The sequence below is a fragment of the Anas acuta genome, chromosome 1 (assembly GCF_963932015.1).
Source record: "Anas acuta chromosome 1, bAnaAcu1.1, whole genome shotgun sequence".
Taxonomy (NCBI): domain Eukaryota; kingdom Metazoa; phylum Chordata; class Aves; order Anseriformes; family Anatidae; genus Anas; species Anas acuta.
In genome coordinates, this window is record NC_088979.1 from 148,776,451 (window position 1) to 148,797,624 (window position 21,174).

General features: G+C 41.8%; 1 protein-coding gene across 1 annotated transcript; it reads left to right on the forward strand.

The window, feature by feature from the left end:
* Nucleotides 1–4,825: 4,825 nt before the first annotated feature.
* PWP1 (PWP1 homolog, endonuclein) lies at nt 4,826–21,014 on the forward strand. The gene is made up of 15 exons (XM_068664826.1): nt 4,826–4,964; nt 5,107–5,165; nt 5,877–6,061; nt 6,502–6,587; nt 8,446–8,542; nt 9,106–9,216; nt 9,900–10,030; nt 11,374–11,447; nt 13,445–13,541; nt 14,177–14,238; nt 15,926–16,037; nt 17,052–17,142; nt 18,022–18,143; nt 18,566–18,671; nt 19,443–21,014. The coding sequence occupies exons 1-15, from the start codon at nt 4,899–4,901 to the stop codon at nt 19,556–19,558; spliced, it is 1,515 nt and encodes a 504-aa protein (XP_068520927.1). The 5' UTR covers nt 4,826–4,898; the 3' UTR covers nt 19,559–21,014.
* The last annotated feature ends 160 nt before the right edge of the window (nt 21,015–21,174 follow it).

Consider the following 21,174-nt stretch of genomic DNA (forward strand, 5'->3'; position numbering starts at 1 on the left):
ACTTCCAATTTCCTGTCGGATAGCAAATGTCGTATTTTCAAATGTTCATGCTATGTAGTTTTCAATTTAGGGGCTAGATACAAGTGTAATACCACTATGGCTTTAGGAAAGCTACAGTGTTTGGAGCTTGACCTTAAAACTTTTACCTGACTTCTGAACATCATTGGTGGCTTTGTTTGCTCAATGTTTACCTCTGAGAAATGTATGCTATTGATTTAAATGTTTAATATATTGACTGCCTTTTTGTATATTTGTTATCATAAAGGTTTGGTTTAAATGCTAACAACTGTAGTCTATTTTCAGACTTTAAATAACATACGGTTCTGTATTTGGAAGGCAAAGTTATTAATGAATATAGCGATTTGGTATTTTATTCCTATTTTATACAGCTGCCCCCATAGGTTATTATCAGACGGCAATGAGTACTGCTGAACAGCAGGTGGAACTCTCTGGAGCGTGTCTATGAGCCATCTCTGTTCAATAAAAATCCCATTGTTTTCTAGCCTAGACAATGGCTGCTGTGAGTGTTTTTGTTGTTCCTTCTCTTGCTCAGGTGTTTCTTGGTGTACTTCAGACAGCAGCAGGATCGTGGGGGCTCCCCCAAGAAGCATCTCCCAGAAACTACCTGGGTTCAGTGTTTCGCATCGGGAACTTTTGGTGCTTTTTCTCCCCACTCACTGCTGTCAGTATGGCCACTGTGCCTCTGACAAAGTGACATGGAGGCTGTTTCCAAAAATTTCTGTCTGAGCCCTGATCTGTTAAAAAAAATCATGTCAGACAAGGGAATGGAGTGCCATGGTGCTTAAAATTAAGCATCTGCAGACGCATGGTAGCCAGCCAGTTTGGATTTGTGAAGACCCAAAAGTCTGGGAGCTTGCTTTGTTATGCAGTGTTGCTGTAAGTGCATACAAATAAATGCCAAATGGTTATCAAGGAGAATTCAGAATATGGGGAAATGATTAATTCTAGAATGACAGTGAAATCAAGCTTTGAAAAAATCTTTTCATTTGAGTGTTTTTTTAACTTCTATGTTTGAATTTATTTTTTTTTTGTTACCTTGTAAGATTTAGAGTCAAATCTTTTCTTTAAAATGTATCAGATTATTATAAAACAGGTTGATCCAGGAGGCAAAAGATGGTAATATCCCTTCAAGTATGGCCTAGAAGGAAAAATCCATACATGTGAGTCATGCGAGTGAAACATTGCTCCAAGTGACAGGGTGACTCCAGACCAGGATCCTGGCACTGTCAGGTGCCTGCGGGCTCTGCAAGCCCAGCTGTCCAGGAGCTGAGTGTGGTAAAGACAGGTTGCAAGGCTACAAATGTCAAAATTTAGTAGCAGATGTAGGCCTCCTTGCCTTCCTTTCCCAGTATCATTCACTGGGGAAAAAAGCAAAGCAAGCTTCACTTGTAACAAACTGGTCTGGCCTGTCACCTTTCCCAAGGATAATATCAATACTGGAGCAATTTAGTATTATTTCTGGGCATCTGAGTTAACTCTTCCCTGAGAAAAATAGAGAAGCTCAGACATACCCATTACCAACATTGCTCTGCATTCTCTGCAAAATCATCTGTGCTTCTGTTACTCCTCTCCTCTCCTCTCCTCTCCTCTCCTCTCCTCTCCTCTCCTCTCCTCTCCTCTCCTCTCCTCTCCTCTCCTCTCCTCTCCTCTCCTCTCCTCTCCTCTCCTCTCCTCTCCTCTCCTCTCCTCTCCTCTCCTCTCCTCTCCTCTCCTCTCCTCTCCTCTCCTCTCCTCTCCTCTCCTCTCCTCTCCTCTCCTCTCCTCTCCTCTCCTCTCCTCTCCTCTCCTCTCCTCTCCTCTCCTCTCCTCTCCTCTCCTCTCCTCTCCTCTCCTCTCCTCTCCTCTCCTCTCCTCTCCTCTCCTCTCCTCTCCTCTCCTCTCCTCTCCTCTCCTCTCCTCTCCTCTCCTCTCCTCTCCTCTCCTCTCCTCTCCTCTCCTCTCCTCTCCTCTCCTCTCCTCTCCTCTCCTCTCCTCTCCTCTCCTCTCCTCTCCTCTTTTCAAAAACGAGTGTTTCAAGGGGGCTGTTGTTCCAGACTAAGAGTGTGGGCTGTCTATCTCCAAGCTTTGCTACAAAGATCTAAAATGACATCCACAAATCTGCGCAGATAGCCTTGCAGCCCAGAATGCTGCTTTACATAGCACAGCCCTGCTGCCTCTCTGCCTTTCTAGAGCTTCTCAGCCCCTCTGCTCTATGAGCCAAGAAGCGTGTAAAAAAAAAGGGTCTCTTCCTGAAATCATGAATACTTGAAGCAACTGGTATTGGGCCATATTCTTAGACAGTCAAGTAGCAAGTACGCCCCACCGCTGAGAGAAATAAAACCCTTAGCATCTCCCCTCACTGCACAGCTGGAGGGGTGGGAGTCTTCTGGTGTTTTCATGAGTGCATCTGCCCACGGAGATGTGACGGTGCCCTGACACACTCACACGTACCCCTTCTCCTCCGAGTGCTCACCCGTGTGTACGCTGACACGAAGGCACACAGGCCCCACCCCCTGCCAGCTGTGAGAACAACAATTATAAGTAAAACTTGCATATCTTGGCAGAGCCACAGCACTTGGAGCTATGCCAGTTGGTTTTTCCCATGCCCATATGTTTACTGACTTTTCTTTACTAGCAGAGCCCTAGTGTGTTGTATCATTTTATGCTTATTTTCAACTTCATCCATTTTCTGTGTGAGGCTTGCTGAGGCCCTGACTGTGTCCTACCCTCTTGTCCTTCTTGGTTCTTCACCTCCCACACTACCCTTTTGCCCTCTGCTGGATTTCTACCAATACATTTAAAGTCATTTTTCTCAACTGGGGGACAAACGTGACTGTTCTCCACACCCAGCCACCCTTCTTCCAGCTTGCCAAGTGGTCGCTGACTGGATTTCTCCCTCTTCCTTTGTGTTGGCTCCAGCAGTATCTTACAGCAGTTAGTGCTGGGGTGATAGAGTTTTCCCAAATTCTCAGGGCACGTTTTGGGGAAACAGATGCTCCATAAAGAAATAAAAAACAAGTTAATGGATAAGTAACAGATCTAGTTTATTCCATAAAGGTAAGCAAAACCTAAGATTTTGGAGAATAAGCCTTGGCGCAAGGATGCTTTATCTTCTAAAGCGGGGAGGTTGGTGATCTCCCAGAGAACACCCTGAGATCATGGATGAAAGAAAACCAAAGTGGCCTTGTTTCAACCACCTGAAAACTTGCCCATGCCTAGCTATCAGTATGAGAGTTCTTCCCTCCAGGCTATGCTGCCGTGTGCAAGCAGGGTATGTTGTCTCCCCTGACAAGATGCTGCCCTATTGGGATCTGATCTTCCTTTGGTTTCCTCCGATTCATGCTCTTTATTTCAGAGCAATATCTAGGGAATGCAAACAGAGAATCAAAAGGTAACCTTGAGGACTTTTGTGGCTGCCCTTGGTGTTTCAAAGCCACTCATAAGCCCTTCTTTATGTCTGTCCAAAGTGAGAGGATTTCTTGATGTTGTGACTTCCCTTTTAGCTGTTCAGCATCTCTGGGACTGCAACACATACTTTGCAGCTCATTTGAGAGAAGATTTTTTTTTTGAGTGTTAGTGTATCAATGCCTTTACCCTTGTCTCATCTGAAGAGGTGAGCTGAACCACAGCAACAAGCCTGCAGCATCACTTCTCTCAAAACACATAAAATTCCCTTTGTTTTCTTGCTTACAGCCCGTAGGATTTGTAGTATGAACCTTCTCATGGCCTTGTAGTACCTTCCAGCTGCCACATTAGAAACGCTTACACTGTTTCTGACAGTTTCAAGATATTTCAAGGTCTCTGCAGAGCCCTGGACTCTGGAGCACCCTTTTTTTGCAAGTTTTCAAATAATTATTGGGACGCTTACTGGCACTGGTGGCTTCTGTATCTCTTCAGGTCTCCTCTCTCCTTCGCCCTTACTTAGCATGAAGGGTAATACTCTCCAAGCACCTTGACACATACCCTAAAAAAGAAGTTGGCCCTTCCTTTCAGAGGAGCCGTTTTTTTCCGACTGACCCTGCTCTTCTTCGCTTGGTAAGCCCATGACAGAATAAAAGTTTACTCTGCTTAGCCAGGTACCTTCACCCAGCTGAACCATTATGATGAGACATGGATGAGAACTACCTGGCACTTGTCTCCTCAGGTAGGTTGGGATGGGTCATATGCCTCAAATTCTGCATAAGCGGATCCAGAATTAGGGACAGTGTTTTGGTGCTTTTCACTTTGGACAAGCAGACAGGCAGAAGGCTCTGCCACCAGAATAGGTGGCTAAACTGAAACAGTGAAACTTGCTGCTATCAAGTCTTGCCTTACTCTGCAGAGGTGCCTCGGTAGAAAACGAAATTCAGCTCTGCTCATTAGAGGCTAAGAAATGGGTCTGAGAGAGATTCCAGGCACAAAACAACTCCAGGGAGGTGGTGGAGTCACCGTCCCTGGGGGTGTTCAAGGGAAGGTTGGACGTGGTGCTTGGGGACATGGGTTAGTGGGTGACACTGGCGGTAGGGGGATGGCTGGACCAGATGATTTTGGAGGGCTTTTCCAACCCTAATGATTCTGTGATTGAAAAGAGCAGCTATTCACTGGTACCTGCGGCTCTGTGAGCTGTTTCCGACCCATTTTCCCCCCTTTGTGGAGGCGCGTGTGTGCCCCCTCTGGGCTATGCTCCCACTGCAGGGCGAGCCGGGCACCGACCAATTCCCAAGATCCCTTCCCAGCCCCGCTAATTAACTCCCAACACCCCCCCCACAGTCCCCTCCACACACACACCCCCCTTCCCACCGCCCCTCCTCCCCGCCTCTGCCCCTCCCTCCCGAGGCGCGCGGCGATGACACCACCCACCCCTCCCTCCCCTCCCGTGACGGCAGCGCCGCGCGCCAGGCCCCGCACGCGGCGCCGCCATGAGCTGCCCGGTGCCGTGCGCAGCCTGGGTGCGGCGCGGCGTTGCCAAGGAGACGCCGGACAAGGTGGGGGGGGGGGGGAGCGGGGACAGGACCCCCTCAGCGCCCCCAAATCCCTTCGGTGTCCCCCAAATCCCCTCGGTGTCTCCCCTCACGGTCCCCTCGGTCTCTCTCGGTGCCCCCCTAACGGCCCCGTGTCCCCCCTCAGGTGCAGCTGAGCCGCGACGAGCTCCGGCGCCTCGTCGGGGAGGCCCGCGAACGGCTGAGGTGAGCTGGGGGGGTGGGGGGGGCACGGGGTTAGCGTTGGGGTCAGCCTCGTTCATGGCTTTATGGGGGGTGGGAGAGGGGCTGAGTGCGCCCTCAGCGAGGGGATGGCTCTCAGGCTTCAGTTTAGCATCCATAATTATCTCATTTCCAATTCTGGCACTGTCAGGCAAAGTGCGTCCGCTAAACAGACAGATGATGCTTGCATTAGAAATCACAGGGTCACTGCGGTTGGAGGAGGCCTCCAGGATCACCAGGTCCAGCCACACGTGAGAGCCGCCTTGGCTGGTTGCTGCCTGTGTGTGCAGGAGGGGCCTGGCGCATCCCCATTAGGTCCTCAGTCCACGTCTGCTGTCCAATTCTGCTGGATTCCTTGCAAACATTTACAGAAACTGAATTAACCACAAGGAAAGGCGAGAGAAAGAGATCTAGACACACTTCAGTTTAGTTCCACCAAAGAAAACTTAAGCCACGCTTTGTTGGGAGAATGTGCAAGATAAAACTTTTTTCTGGCAACCTGAGAACAACAGTGTCTTTTATTTTGGGAAAAGACAGGAAAGGAATGAGTAGATCTCCTAATTATTGATATAAAGACTGGAGATTCACGTGAACAGCCAGGACTGTGTGCTGAAATCTTGTTACCAGTCCGCTAAGCGATTTCCTGGAAGTGCTCAGTCTGTGTCGTTTCCTCAAGGGATGTCTGTCTTTGAACAGGGAGGATGCTGATGATAGCGATGAAGATGAGCAGGGCCAGACAGCAGATGGCATGGATGTTGCCGCTGCTGAAAGAGCTGAGTCTTCTCCTAAAAATGACGACCAGGAGGAAAATGCTGAAAAGCTGACTGACGATGAACTGGCTGAGTATGATTTGGATAAGTATGATGAAGAGGAAGACACAGGTAGGAGAAATTTCCATATCAGATACGCATTGTAAATGAAGACCCTTTTTTTTCCACTTCTTGTGGTACATGAGGCATGGGTACCCTAAAACTACAGAGTGCTTTGTTTCCAGTGCTGGAAATTCACGCGTTGAATTATTTCCTCGTCCCAGTTTAGGAAGTGATTTAGTGAGTGTAACAGTTTAGTGTCCTCCTCCCTGATGCTAGAACTGAGCGGCATTGGAAAGGCTGTCACTCCCCCTGCTGCAGTGCCAGAGCACTGCAGCCAGAGTCCCTGAAAGCACTAAACAATGTAGCTTACTGAGGTTCTTCTTGTGTTTGGAACTTGGAAGCTCATTTAGCCCATTCCTGGTATTTCTGCAGTACAGGTACTGATACAAGAGTGTCTAACTTCACCTGTCCTTGACGCATGTAAGATATGTTCTGAAATTCCCATCTAGGTGATACAAAGCTGGGAGAGACTTTAGCTGGTCTGGCAGTGTATGGGAGCAATGATCAGGATCCTTACATCACTCTAAAAAGCACTGTAAGTACTATTCAAATGCTAAATATCTTAAACAGCATTAGCTTAGAATTCATTTAAGTCTAATTCTCTGCCAGACAGCCTTGGGGTCTTAGGTGCTTGCAGCACATTTAAAAGGCTTGCCTGGTTTTTGCTCAGACAGAACTTTTTCCTTTTAAGGCTGCTTTGTGCTGTCCCCTTTATGTGCACTTTTTACCTTGAAGTCAGATGTTAAGGCGAACTGGCTGATGATTTAGGACGTGTGGTTCTGTACATGGAGGTGGCTTGTCAGCTCTCTGATCGGACACAGAAAGTGCTTGAAGAAATAACACGTCTCAGTGTTGTGTGAGACAACAAAGAGACAATATAATCTAGAGAGCTGCAAGGAGGGAGGGACTGTGATCATCTGGGGCAGGGGGATGGAGTAGGTGAATTTTTGAGACCTTTTACTAAGCATAAAGGTTCTGATTTATTTCTGGTTACTGTAGTTTCTGTACTATTTTAGATTCTTCACCAAGATTTAAAAATTAAAAGAGTAGCTGTAGGCTCCTACCACAACATCCAGTTTGTTTGTAAGGGACCCTTGTCAAACGTGTGATCTCACACGAGACGACGTGGTGGCTTCACGTACCATAACAGAGCTCAGGGAGAAATGCAAATGTGCATCTTTAAAACAAGTTCACCTGCTGTGTGCATTTTGGGGTGCTGTATGTTTTGTGTGTGTTCCATTGACTCATTAATGATTTTTCTTGCTCACATGTACCAGCAGAGAATATAAATGCTTTGAAAGGGATTTTATAGTCAGTGGTACCTGCACTGGGAGAATATGAGCTACGTGGGTCCCTTCCAACCTGGGATATTCTAAAAAATTGGCTTTCTTCCAGACAGAGAAAAGGGGAGCTCCCTTTTCTCAGCCCTCTATGCTCAAATCCTTTCCACGGCTTCTGAATACTTTTTAGTACTCTCCAGCATGCAGTTTGTTATTGGTGTTTATTACCACCGCTGTTGAAGACCAAGCACTGCACAGCATTAACTTGACTAACTCAAAGCATTGCAATACCCAGTAGAATTCAAATATTGAAAAAATGCTTGGAGTGAATAAAAAAGAAGTTATTAAAAGCTTGCAACATGAAAGCCGAAAGGTCCTGTATGTGTTGTATATTTGAAGGGCGGTGGTCTGTGCAAGTTTACTGACTTTTATGTACAGTTTTTAGTTTTCCACTAACAAAAATTCCCGAAATGCCTTCCATTCCTCGGTAACAATGGAAATTGTATGGAGGCTACATCTGTTCTGGTGCAGCTCAGTGCCCAGTATAGCTGCAGGCAGTGCTTTTCTGGAAATATTTTCCAGAAAGTGGACAACGCTGTAATGCTCTCGGAATTGCTTCCTGTGTGTGTGAAGAGCAGCCACAGTGTGCTTATTGTGTGAAACTGTGTTACATTACATAAATGCCCCAGGCTTGAGAGCCCAAGGGAAATAAGATACAAATGTGGGCCTCTGGTGGTGATTTTCTTTTCAGCAATGGGTTGCATCGTGGTAGCCTCAAGAGATGGTTTCATGTTTAGTAATTAAACATTTCTCTAAATCCAGCTAGGTCTGCATAAACGCTCCTTCAGCCTGCAGAACAGCTACTCAGTATCCCCACAATGGAGCCTGGTTCCTGCCTTTTTGCATATACCATCAAAAGATTTTTTTTTTTTTTTTTTTTTGGGGTGGGTGGGCTACAGGGTGCTGGTTTTCGAGTGTTTTGAGCTCTGGTTAGAAAACATTACTGATTCAGCCTTTTGTACTTGTGCAGTCGTGTGTGTGTGTGTGTGTGTGTGTGTGTGTGTGTGTACGTGCCTTGCTAACGTCTGTTGTCCTCTCCTTTTCACTGTTCAGGATCAATATGAACAGGAAGACTTTTTGATTAAATCCAGTGACAATCTTGTCCTTTGTGGCAGAGTTGATAAAGACTACTGTAGTTTGGAGGTCCATGGTAAGTAACAGGATTTGTTCCTTACAATGAAGCTAGGAAATAGGTTTTGCCTGGCCTGTTTGTTCCATATGGCTGTGTAGAACAAGGAGTGGGGGTTGTTTTTTGGAGTCTTCAGCTTCCTACTGTGTGAAAACTGTCTTTTACCCTGATTTCCCCTGTGACTGAATCTAGACTTATTTCCTTTTTTTAATTATTGATTCTATAAAATTAATGTTTAAACATCGTTAAAGTCTCCTCATGTAGAAGATGTGTGAGTACAGAGTATTTATTTTGAAGTGATTCTTAAAAAGTAGTATGGAAAGCTAGGAACAAACTTTAAATTTTGCTGAACTTGTCACTTCCGTATCTCAAGTACGCAGGAGAATGTTAGTTCGTTACGTATAATTTTGTGATCCATAACGTAAGTATTTGGAGGCTCTGGCCTTTACGTTGAAACTCTGAACCCATTGCAGATTTGCATTCCAGATCACCTTGGGAGTTTAGTATTTGCCACATCTTCCTTCTATAGAGTTGTGTGGTTTTCCTCTTCATTTATGTCATGTATATCTCTAATTCTTTTCCAGTTTATAATCACGAAGAAGACTCATTTTATGTACATCATGATATTATCTTGCCTGCGTACCCTCTAAGTTTGGAGTGGTTGAATTTTGATCCTAATCCTGATGAATCACCAGGTAAATGACAAAGGATACTGAAATTGTCAAGTAAGAATATTTCTACTTGAAAAGTATGTTACTTTCATGTTGTCACTAGGTAGTTTTCTCCAGTGGGACTAAGAAATAAACCCAAGATGCTAAGAGGGAAAAACTGTATAACAGTTTTAATCTTGGTGCTGCTGGCATAACAAGTCATGTGACTAAAATATTGGTTTAATTAGAAATAGTTATTGTTAATTAGCAGACCAAAACAAGCTCTTCTCTAGTCTGTTATTATTTTTTTTACATTTGTAAAATGTTCCAATTCATTACAGCCAATGCAGTTGGTTAACTTTAAAACACAATTAGATTTATATATACTGATGTTTTTAGTAACCCTTTTCCTGTTTTTACAGACTTTTTCCATATCACATAGAGTTTGTTTTTTTGTTTTCCTTACATGTGGTGCTTTATATGTCTTCAAAAAGGTACTTGTATTCAAGGGGAAGAGTACTAAAGAGCAAGTCAAAATTTTCTGGCAACATCTGCTGCCAGTATTTTTAAACCACTTCTTGTCAGTTGTAATCATCAAAACCATTCAAATAGAAAAATCTGGCATGTAAACATAAATTTTACCTAATCAAAGAAAGCAGCAACATCTGGGTTGCCATATACACTGTTTTTATAACTAAAAGTGGTTGCCTTTGCATTTTTCTGTGTAGGAAATTACGTTGCAGTGGGTAACATGACCCCAGTTATTGATGTTTGGGACCTTGATATAGTGGACTGCTTAGAACCAGTCTTTTCTCTTGGCAACAAGAAAGAGAAAAAGAAGAAAAAGAAAGGAAAAAAAGTAAGTATTGGTTAAATGGAAGAAACATAAAGTAAGGATAATGTTGTTATTACTTCTTTCCTACAGTGAAAAAAATAAAGCCATAGGTAGTCTGGTTTAATTCCCACTGTCGTGTTGAAAGATGGTGTCTAGACAGGTTACAGCAAGTAATGTTAGGGTAGCATGCAGGAGGCTGAAACTGCTATTTTCCCATGACTTAGAGAGTTGATAAGGCATTGAGAAATAAAGGACAAGGTTTACTCTAATAAAACACTGTTAGTCAGGATTCACCTCTGTTAGCTTTATCCATCTAGAACTGAAGCATGTTTTAAGGTAGTCATCAAGATTATCTAGGGTGAATGCATAGAGACACGCCCAGAGAATGACTGTGTTGCTTTTAGTGGACTGCGGAGAAAACCTTAATTACCAAAGAGTAAGGCGTAGGTTTTGACTCAATGCCAGGTTCTGTGATCTGAATCCTACCCTTGTTGTAGACCTGAATGTGCCTTGATTTGTCCAAATTCTTGGGGATGTAGAGCAAATAAGGAAGATAGCAAAACTTAAATCTTCTAGACTTTTATTTATGGTAGATGCTTCATGAATTACTTAAAGATTCTTTTAAACTAATATAGATGTGAACATTTGATGTACAGCTAATCTTGGTTTCCCAAAGGGGCACTTCAGTGTCAGTCAGTTGAAGAACCCACTCTTCAACTGTTTAGGTGGGAAGGTGTTTTACTTCCTGAGCTCTCAAACCTTCTCATTTTAAAAATAGGAAAAAAATACCCCTAGAAAAGGAATTTGTTCTTTGAAACTTGCTTCTGAAAATCCTTGAGTTATTAAAATTGCTTTTGAAGGTAATCATTCATAAATTTTACCTCAGTTTGAAAAGCTGGTTGCTCTGTGTATGGATGTTCTGTGTATGTAGAAGAGAGTGGGGTGACTTACAGGTGGTTTTCAGTTGCTGTGCTGGGAGACTCCTTCGAAGCTTAACCACTTTAAATTAGAATTTGCAGGAGCTGGCAATTAAAAGGGCCAAAAGTGCAGTTGATTAAGAGGAGAGAGAGGAAACCGCCAGCAGCATTTAGAAAAAAGTTGAAGGAGCTGCACATTAGCTGGTGAAAATGAAATTTCTTCTATAGCCTGAAGGGAGTTATGGTTCTGTAAGCTCTCCTGCTGTGGATGGAGCAGGAGACTTGGTGTAGGAAAAGTGCAGGTGCTGCAGTGCTATCGAAAGCCTTGTTGCAGCAAGTGAGAGAAAATATGGTTATTTCTGAGGGCCTTTCAGGAATTCCCATTAATGTTTGATTTCCTTTAAAGGTGTAGCATTCTAAAGCCTGTTTATGTTGTATCCGCACATACAGAATTTGTCTGCAGAAGGAACGGTGGAAGGACACACTGATGCTGTGCTTGATCTTTCATGGAACAAACAAAGCAGGTAAAAGAGTACTTGAATAGCAATGGATGGATACAAATCGGAATACCGAATTAGGCAGATTTTTTTCCCACAAAATCTTATGTAATATAACATTGAACTTGAAAACAGTGCTGAAATGAATCATTTCTCAAAAATGATTTTTTATTTTTACACATTTTATTTGTACACATTTTTATTTGCAAGTTGTCCAGGAGAAGGCAGGGCTAAGGTGTGTCCAAGCCATTCAATAAATCAGCTACATTTAGGTCAGATGGACAAATTGGAATAGCACAAGGTTTGCCCTGATCTGATTTTTTTTTTCCCTCTCCCCTCTTCCTTTTGCCCTAGCGCCGTGAACAGAAACCAGCGTGAAAGCCCTGATAGCACAGCTGTAGAAATGACTCTGGCTTTTGGGAATTCTCTGTTGCCTGAATGCACTAGCAATAAAGTGGTGCTATTGAAGCAATACAAAGCTGGCCCATCCTGGGGGAGAGGTCAAGGGCGATGTGCTGACTGAAATAAAGATGCCACTTGCTGTTATTGCTTAGGTGGTTTTGAACAATTCAGCTGTCAAAGGATCCTCAGAATGGGCCTTGAAACTGTACCAGTCAGATAGACTGATAATTTTTTTTTCCTGCTGTCATAAATATCTCTAAAGATGCACGTAGTCAATTCTGCGTACTCCTGATCAGCAGGTATCAACATTTACTTAAAGTTCCTTGTTATTTAGACAAAGGAGGAAACACCCACATAGACATACAATAAGCATACATAGGCTTCACCCTTAATTTACAGTGCAGTCTGTTGTTCTTAAATTATACATAGGAGCAGAGTGTGTTAAGTTATTGTTCATTCTACCCATCTGACAAAAGACTAACTTTCATATTATCTCACAATGATTGTTTTGTGCTAATATGGAGACAAATCACAAAAATTACAGCTGCAAGAATTAAAGTGTCTGGAATGTATAATTCAGTAACGTACAGAGTTATGAACACACTGATACCAATAGATCTTTCAAGAAATTAAAGCAGCCTTTGAAATGGGAGGCTTATGAAACAAAGAACTCCTTGCAGCAGCTTATATTTGAATGCTTTTTTTTTTTTTCTTTAAGCAAGACATGCTGTGACAGCTCTCTATAAATAACTGTCTGCCTGTAGGTCTTAATGGTACTTACATTCATGTAAAATATTCTCATAGCCTTCACTATGCATTTTTGTAACTTTTTCTTGAAACATTGTTTGGGAGAACAGTTTTTCCAGAAGACTGCTAGGTCTCTCAGTCAGAAACACTTCCTTGCAGGAGGGAACGTGGGAGAAGAGCTGTTTCAAGCAGAAGTAGCACGTTGAGGTTATAGATCTGTTTTTTAAGTGCAGTGGCTGTAGTGTGTATTTGACAAGCTTTAGGAATGTTTTAAGTTCCTTCTGATTAAACCTCAAAACTTATTGCTATTGATGCAGTTGATCAAATTTAAGTTGAAATGTGGGGTCTGTAAACTAACTGTTAAATGTTAGTGGTTCCTGTGAACATTGTAGGATGGGCATACAGTGTTGGGTCTTTATTAGTTATATAAACACTCAGATACCAGAGAGCAAAATATTTTGTTAAAAATAGGTTTGTCTGACTCTTAGTTGTACGTATGTGCTGACAAACGGAAGCTGTGTAAGTAACATTTAAAAAAACCTCTTTTTGTTAAAGGAAACAAAGCACCTAGAAGCCTTTCTCACTTTACTTAGCTCAGAAAGTCTTCCATTAAGTGATATTTTTAAGTGGTGTGGGGAGGAAATGCAAGCAAAAATGTCAGTGATATAATATTTTACTAAAATAACACGGTCTGTTTGTAGTCTTTCCGTGTAACTTAGAATTACCTTCAGGGAAGTTATCCCTTAGGTTTGAGATATATAGACCATAGACAAGTGTGCTTAATCAGGCTCTGTATGTATTTAGGATTTTTGACCACTATTAATTTGTGTCCACATAAAGATTTTTTTTAAACTTAACTTTTGATGCATTATCAGGAACGTTTTAGCAAGTGCCTCTGCTGACAGCACTGTGATTTTGTGGGATATGTCCGTGGGTAAGGCCGCAGCCAGCCTGACGCTACACACAGACAAGGTATGTAGTAATTGCTACGTGTCTTCCACTGTGAAAAACAGAGAGAAAAATACTGCAGTTTTTCACTAGCTGCTTGGTAGCAAACCCATAGAACAACAGTTCTATAATTTTCCAGCCATCTGTGCAGAATTCTTTAGATTTTTGAATTAGTTGCTTTTGCAGACAATATTGTATCTGATTTTAGAAGTGTTACTTTACTTATCCTTAAGGAAGTTTTGGGAAGACTTGCAGTAGGCTTTTGTTGTTTGTTTGCTTGTTTGCTTTTTTAAACACCTTTTGTATAAAAGCCCTGAAGGTTGGGAATCTGATTGTGTTGCTATAAGCTACAAAAAGTAGCTCTCTGAACATAAGTCAAACTGTAAGCCTTCTGTAAGGAAACCAGTGTTGTTTACGGTGTGTTCTAGGTAAGAAAGCTTTAGATAAATTTTACCAAAATGTATAATTTAGAAAATGTATATATGTAGAGTGATAGGTACATCAGAAATGAACTAATCATCTTGTTTCTTTTGGTGAAAGTGCTGGGATGTTGTATGTTTTTTTTTGTGTGTGTGTGTGTGTCTACTATGTCTGTTCAAAGAAAGTCTCTGTGTATTATCTTAATACTTTATTTTTTTATGAAATCTCCTGTTATCTAGGTCCAGACTTTGCAATTTCATCCATTTGAAACTCAGACCCTTATTTCTGGATCTTACGATAAGTAAGTCAGGGTAATATTTTCAAATGTTACACTTAGGATGGCTATTAATATTGAATGAAGTCTCACATTTTCTTTTTTTTTTTTTTCATTTGCTTGTAGCACTGCCAAATTTTAGTAAGGTTATTATTTTTTTTCCATTAAAGTAGCCAGGTTTGTACGTGGCCAAAATGCAGCTTTCCTTACCTCTTTCTCAGCTTAGCTAAATCTTTTAACCATCTGGACTGTAATTTCCTGTGCCAGGTGTCTGCTCCAAACTGAATTTATTTCATAATTTGGCATTTTGGCATTTTCTGCATTAGGAGTGTGCCACTGCTCATCCCTGCTAAAACTTATCTATGTTTTTCCAAACTGTAAGATCAGACGGGAGATATAAAGGGCTTTCAAGTCCCAGTCAGCTCTGCATAGCCCCTGTTGACAGGCACGCCGTGGCCAAAACTTAACAGGCTGTCCTGTAATTGCAGCCTGCAGTTGCTGTGAAATGGTTTGTCCGCTCACTTGGACTAGATACTTACAAGTTTTACCAGCCAAAAAAAAGTTCTCTGTTCTCTAATCTCACAGGGATAACTTTTAAATTTTGTGCTATAACCATGAGTTTTATTTTAAATTAACTTTTATTCTGCTTTTAAGCCTTTGCCTTGTGTTAATGTATTTAAAAACTCATTGGTGTTTGGCCAAGCCTTTATGTTCTCTGGCTTGTATTATGCTCTTGCTACGTCTGCTTAAGTAAAAGTATTGGAGAAAAACCTTGCGTTGTTGTTGGGAACCTGCTTCTGTCTGCTTTCTTCCCCTCTATTTTCTTCCATAAAAATATAGTCTCAGCATTTGGACTTTTTTCAGCTTCTCAATTCCTTTTTAGCTACCCCTTTAATCCCATGCACACCTATAAACCAGTATATTGTCCATAAACTAGTACACTGCCTCTGTGGATTTCTCTTGTAAAGCATCCAAGGACTGCAGGCAATTCAGTGAATGATGGCAGATGCTTTCAAAACCTGGAAGTTAGACCATAAAAAATTCTGTATGCACTAAAACAGCTTTAGAAAATGCCTGGTAGAGGAACTGAGAAAAATAGATCTCACATTTCTTTGGCTTTAATTAAAGGTAGAGTGGGAATGAGTTACATTGTGGATGTTGATTGCAGTGAGATGTTGCAAGAGTCGCAGCATTGCTCCTTTCTTGTGCTTGCATCCAGGAGCTTTTATGGTTTGGACAGATTCTGCCACCACTTGCCTGAGCAGGTGTCTGTAAAGAATCCCGAAGGATTCGAACTAACGCCCATCTATTCCTTCCCCTTTTCAGAGTAGCAGTTACCTAACCAAATTTACCTTTATTTATTTTGGTTAAAGCGTGTTTGAAAATTTATATGTATCAGACATTGGTTTCTGAATTAGGGCATTATTTTTGCACAGCAATTAGTTGACTTTAATTAAGTCAATATATGATAATTCAGTGATGCATATTATGATCTGTATAATAAGAACCTAATGTATTGAGCAAGTTTGGGCTCAGTTTGCTTAGTCTCACATAGCCCCACTGAATGTAACCAAGGTGCAACTGTGAAGCTTATGTAAAAAGCTTGTGCTTATCTGAGAGGTTTTCAGCATCTGTTATTTAAAGACTAAGTACTGAAGTAGTTTCCGTTTTAATTTTTGAATTTTTTTCCCCTTCCTATCCGTTTTCCTGATAGATCAGCCGTGCTGTATGATTGCAGAAGCCCACAGGATAACCATCGAATCTGGCGGTTTAGTGGTCAGGTTGAAAGAGTAATTTGGAATCATTTTTCACCTTGTAATTTCTTAGTGAGTATATACACTTGGCCTGTTGGCTGTTTTGTTTAGCCTGTATTTTTGTGTTTGTGTTTCTGAATCAGATAATAGAGCTGATGGGGAGTTGGGCTGTCAGCATTGCTTATTTCAAAACGCAACATGACAGAAGCTGTTCTTAGGTAGATTTTGCAACATATGGATAGAAATCAGTTACTTACTTGGTATCTTCTTCTCATTGTGACAGTGTGAACACAATTGATGCCGATCCTTTTTCATGCCATCTTTGCTATGTTGTCATAGCATTCAGTGCCTGGGATATATTGTCTTGTGCGTAGTTAATGTTACGTTTCATACAGTGAGGCAAATGCAGCTGAGAAGTAGCTAATTACAGTTAAGATCCTGAATGCTAATTCAGTGTTTCACATCAGCACTAGAGGGCACTGTTCTCTTACCTGGTATAAAGTAAAAGTAGCTTGTTTTTACCAAGATTTTTACAATAAAGCTTTTGAACAGAATTTAAAAACAAATCCTTTTTGATATCTCTGTTATCTGCCTCGTTCTCTGTTGCTTTGTGTATACAGCCCACAAAAGCAGCTGCTCAGTTCTGTTGGGTTTGCCGTGTAGATCTCTCTCAGTATAGTCACACTAACTTTGCACAGGTCTACTGGACAGCTGCTGGGTGGCTCCAGAAAGTTTGAACTGTTGGTTTAGAGATGAAAGGCTCTGTATTTCATTGCCCAGCATTACAGCCAGCCTTAGCAATGCAACTGTCTTCAGTTCAAAATACAATGAAAAAATTTGTACGGGATTATGGCTTCCACATATGTCAGTGCAGTGTAGTTTAGGTACGTGGAACAGCTCAGGCACCGGGTCTGCAGAGTCTGACCTGGGAAGTGCAGAACCGTGTGTTACACGCCTGACAGAGAAGCACTGTAAGTCTGTCCCAGACTACAGGGATTTAATAGAGGGTGGGTGTTATGTCATAGAAGCTTTCTTTAAATGAATGGCTACAGTTGCTTGTTTTTAAAGTGTTGTGGTTTTCCTTAGGCAAGCACAGAGGACGGCTTTGTGTACTGTCTGGATGCTCGCTCTGATAAGCCGCTGTTCACTCTGAAGGCTCATGAGGAAGAGGTATCAGGTAAGTTGAGCGTGTATCGTGTTTGTTCCCAGTGGTAGGGCTTATTGGAAGATGTCTTCAACTGATATGACTGAGGTGGTAGTGAATCCTTCCTTAACAAAACAAAAAAATGGTTGTGTGTAGTGATCAAGAGTAGCTGGACCGTGAAGCAGTCTGTGCTGAGAAGCCAGTGTAAGTGAAGGACTTCAAAAACAGTGATTTTTTCCTCAGCAAATACTGTGAAGAATAAACATGTCAAAACAGATCTGTTCATTTGGGATACAATCCCTGTGCTTTTTGGGTGAGGAAGGACTGATACTGCGGAATCAGGTCCAGAACTGTAATATTTGCCTTCTGCATCCATAATTATTTTATACCGACATTCAGTCTGGTGGTGACCTGAGTATGGCACATGGGAAGGTTTTCACCCACTCTGCTCTAGGCTACTTTGATCATTTGACCAGTATAGGAGCTTCAAAAACACAACTTGAAGCACCTGATTAAGTGCCTAAAATGAGATCGTATGAGTATGTCCCGTTATCTTGGATAGCTACAGAGATGGTGCTTGGCAAGTGAAGGAAAAAAACTACTGGGGGAAGTCAGGTTGTGTGAAGTAAGAACTTTGTACAGTACTACTTCGTAGTGCTACTGTCACTAGATTGAGAAACGAAATAGACCTACATGAAGTTAGTTTGCTCTCAAAAGATTGTTACTTCTCTCAGGGTAGGGAGCAGTGGTAACATAAAGCTGTTAATAACTATCTGCATCTTTTTGCTGGAACAGAGCTTTGTGTGAGGAGAACATGAGGTTTGTCCCTATGATTTCACTTCAAAATGTATCTTCACCTCTGAAATAGCATCACTGTGAGAGCATCACAGAATCACTTTCTTAATCTTCCAGGGCTACAGCTGAGCAGTCAGGTCAAAGGGTGCCTTGTGACATCATCTGCAGACAAATATGTGAAAATCTGGGATATCCTGGGAGACAAACCAAGTTTAATCCATTCCAGGGATATGAAAATGGTAACTTTCATTTCTTGGTTCCAATAAGGGTTTTATATAAACTGTCTGCTGAATCTGTTTTCTAACTTAAGTCTTGTTTTACATAACATCTTTTAGGGAAAAAAAATAATCCCATCTGTGTATTCTGTGTAAATCGTTCTCGTTACAGTGCTTCAAAGCCTTAGACTTGAAAATTAGATACCATGTTCTGGAGCAGAACTATGGGTACTCCAGTGTGTATTTGCTGGGTTCAAGATGAAGATGTGATTTATTACTTGTAATTAACAGCTCTTAAAATTTTGTAAAGACACAAAATTAAAGTTTCAAGAAACAGAGAGCTTACATTCGTTAAAACTTGCCTGGTGAAAGTATTTGCAGATGGTAAAATTGTTTAGATATTAAAATAAATAAATAAATTTAAAGTCTTTCTTCGTCCTTCCCAGGGTGTTCTCTTCTGTGCAGCTTGCTGTCCTGACTTACCATTTGTTTTTGCCTTCGGAGGAGAGCGAGAAGGGTTGCGTGTTTGGGATATAAGCACCATTTCTGCAGGTAACATTCTTACATTCTGGAATCTTGATGTTCTCTCCCTGGCCCTCCGAGTGTATTTGTATATACAGTAATGTAGTATGGTTGTGAGAGAAACTGTAGGTTAACATTTTTAACAAAGTATTCAAAGACTGGATGTTTTCACACTTTCAGCTTAAAAATGTGATGTGATTTTTTTGTTATTTTTTTTTCTATCTTGGAGAACTGTGTTTGCCATGAATTATTTTCTTGTAGCTGAAGTGTAAGACCTGATCTCTTATAATACCTATGTCGTATTTGTTTACACAAAGAACATAAAGAAAAAAAGTGCCACATTCTTGAGTACCTGTAGGAGTAAAACTGAGGACTGGTTTTGATCAGTTGTCTTAGTTGCATATAACTCAATGTGTTTGTTTTTTTTTTTGTTTTTTTTTTTGAGAAGGATTTTAAGAGCTTGGTGGAAACTAGAGACTGAAAGCAGAAATAAATAATTTAACTTGTTTTGCTCTACAAAACTCGTCCATTTCACAGTACTTGAGTAAAGGAGTTATGCACAGGGAAACATGTAGAGATTCTCTGGGGGAGAAAATAACACAACTTGTGATTTTAGTCATGCATGGGAGGTGAATCGTTCTGATATGTAAGCTTAAAATCTCTACTCTGAGTAATGGGGGAAAGCTTTGAAACTGCATCAGGTTAGGATTTCCATTCTGTTTGTTTGCCATGCTGGATACTTGCTGCAGTGCTCTTCTCTCTGGGAAGTAACATGTACACAATCCCTTACCTGTGTTGCAGTGAATGAAGTTTTTGGCAACAGAGAGAGACTTGTTCTGGCTGGTGCAAACTCCGCAGCTTGCAGCTCCTTGGCCAGCAGTAGCAGCAACAACTCAGAGACAGCCATGGAATCGTGATGGACCAAAGCTCACAAAACCAAAGTAATTAAAGGGACTACAGCTCGTGTATTCTACAAATTCCCCTGTTTGGAAATAGTTCATAGAAATGATTGGTGTCATGCAATCTGCAGGCTTCTTCATCTCAAAGAAACGTGGTCATGCGGTTTAGCTCTTGTCAGGAGTTCTGAGTTTCTGCCTCTATCACCAGCTTTGAAAGACTGAATGACTTCGGTGGGCCTGAGATTATGATCCCTGAATTAGGGGCTGCTGTGTGTGGAGTTGAGATATGAGATTGTCACCAGAAAAGCGTTCTGCTGCTCTCAGAAGTTTGTCGGATACTGCAAAGGGGGTAAAGAACGTGTAATGGCATAAGGAACAGTACTTCGGTCAACAGTTGTGTCACGTCAGACAAATGCTGAAAGAAAGGGCAAGTGTAAATACTCAGATGATTTATCCTTGAGACTGGACTTACAGATTTCTAATACAGATTTTAAGTTTTAAAGATTTTTTTAAGTTATGTATGAAAGAGTATTTCTTGAATAGTAAGTTGGAGTCCCTGAGTAGAATTGTGGAATGTAACACCTCCAATCACCAATATCAAACCAGAAATATCCCTGCTCCTTCCCATTAAGATCAAGGATTTCTTTTCCCTGGTTCCACAGCACCTGAATCTTACTGATGTTGCACGTGTGCTGCTGATAGGGTTTTTGTTCATTTATTTTAAAATCTAAATGTGGTATCTGTAAAAAGAATTTGAATTGAAATAAGGAGCTACTGTTCAGAAGAGGGTAAGAGGCTGTCAGGGCGCAAAGTGGGAGCAGGGATCTCAGCTGGTCGCTGTCACTGCTATCCATTTCACCTGCTTGCATTCTTAACCCCTCGCAGGTGTTTCTGCCTGAAACCTGAAGGCCCAGAGGAACCCCGAGTGTCAGCCTAACCACTGACTGAATTCATTTGTAACAGCAGGAACCTCATCAATGTTCCTTGCCTTTAAAACGAGCACCAAGTGCCTTCCCGTAGGCCAGAAGCTAAATGATGCTCAGCCTCCTGTGAAGTGCTTCCCTCTCCACCTTCCAGAAGGTGTCTGCTAAAGCACTGCTGCAGCAGAAATGCCCTGGGTGTTAAAGCAAGCGGTGTCAAAGCAGCTGTGGTGTCTGTGCACACAGCTGACAAGCTGGTACTGCTGCTTTCCATCCTAGCTCACTGGAACTGATTCTGAGGAGGTAAAGCAGAGAAATTAATCGGTACAGGCTGCACCTGGGAAAAGGCAGGGCTGTAGGTTTCTGCTCCATTCCTTAAAGTAAGTGCCTGCATCTAAATCCAATTTGGCTACAAAAGAGTCCTACAAACAACTGGGTTTGTGAAGCTGATGAGGTAAAAGCACCAGAACCACCTCTGCTCAAGTGCTCTGCGTTGGAAAGCTGTAAGTTTTTCAAAGCTTCCATTTGAAATAAACGCTTCACGTTAAACTCTTTGAGGGTAATAGTTTTTTAGCTCTGCCTGTGGGTATCATTGGCTCTAGATGTTGCTTTCTGTTTCATAGGGAGGACTTGTTGATTGCAAGCAGGCACCTTGTATCCCAGCTCTCCGTTGACTAGATGCAATCCCCCTTTCTGATAAAAAAGTGCTGTTTT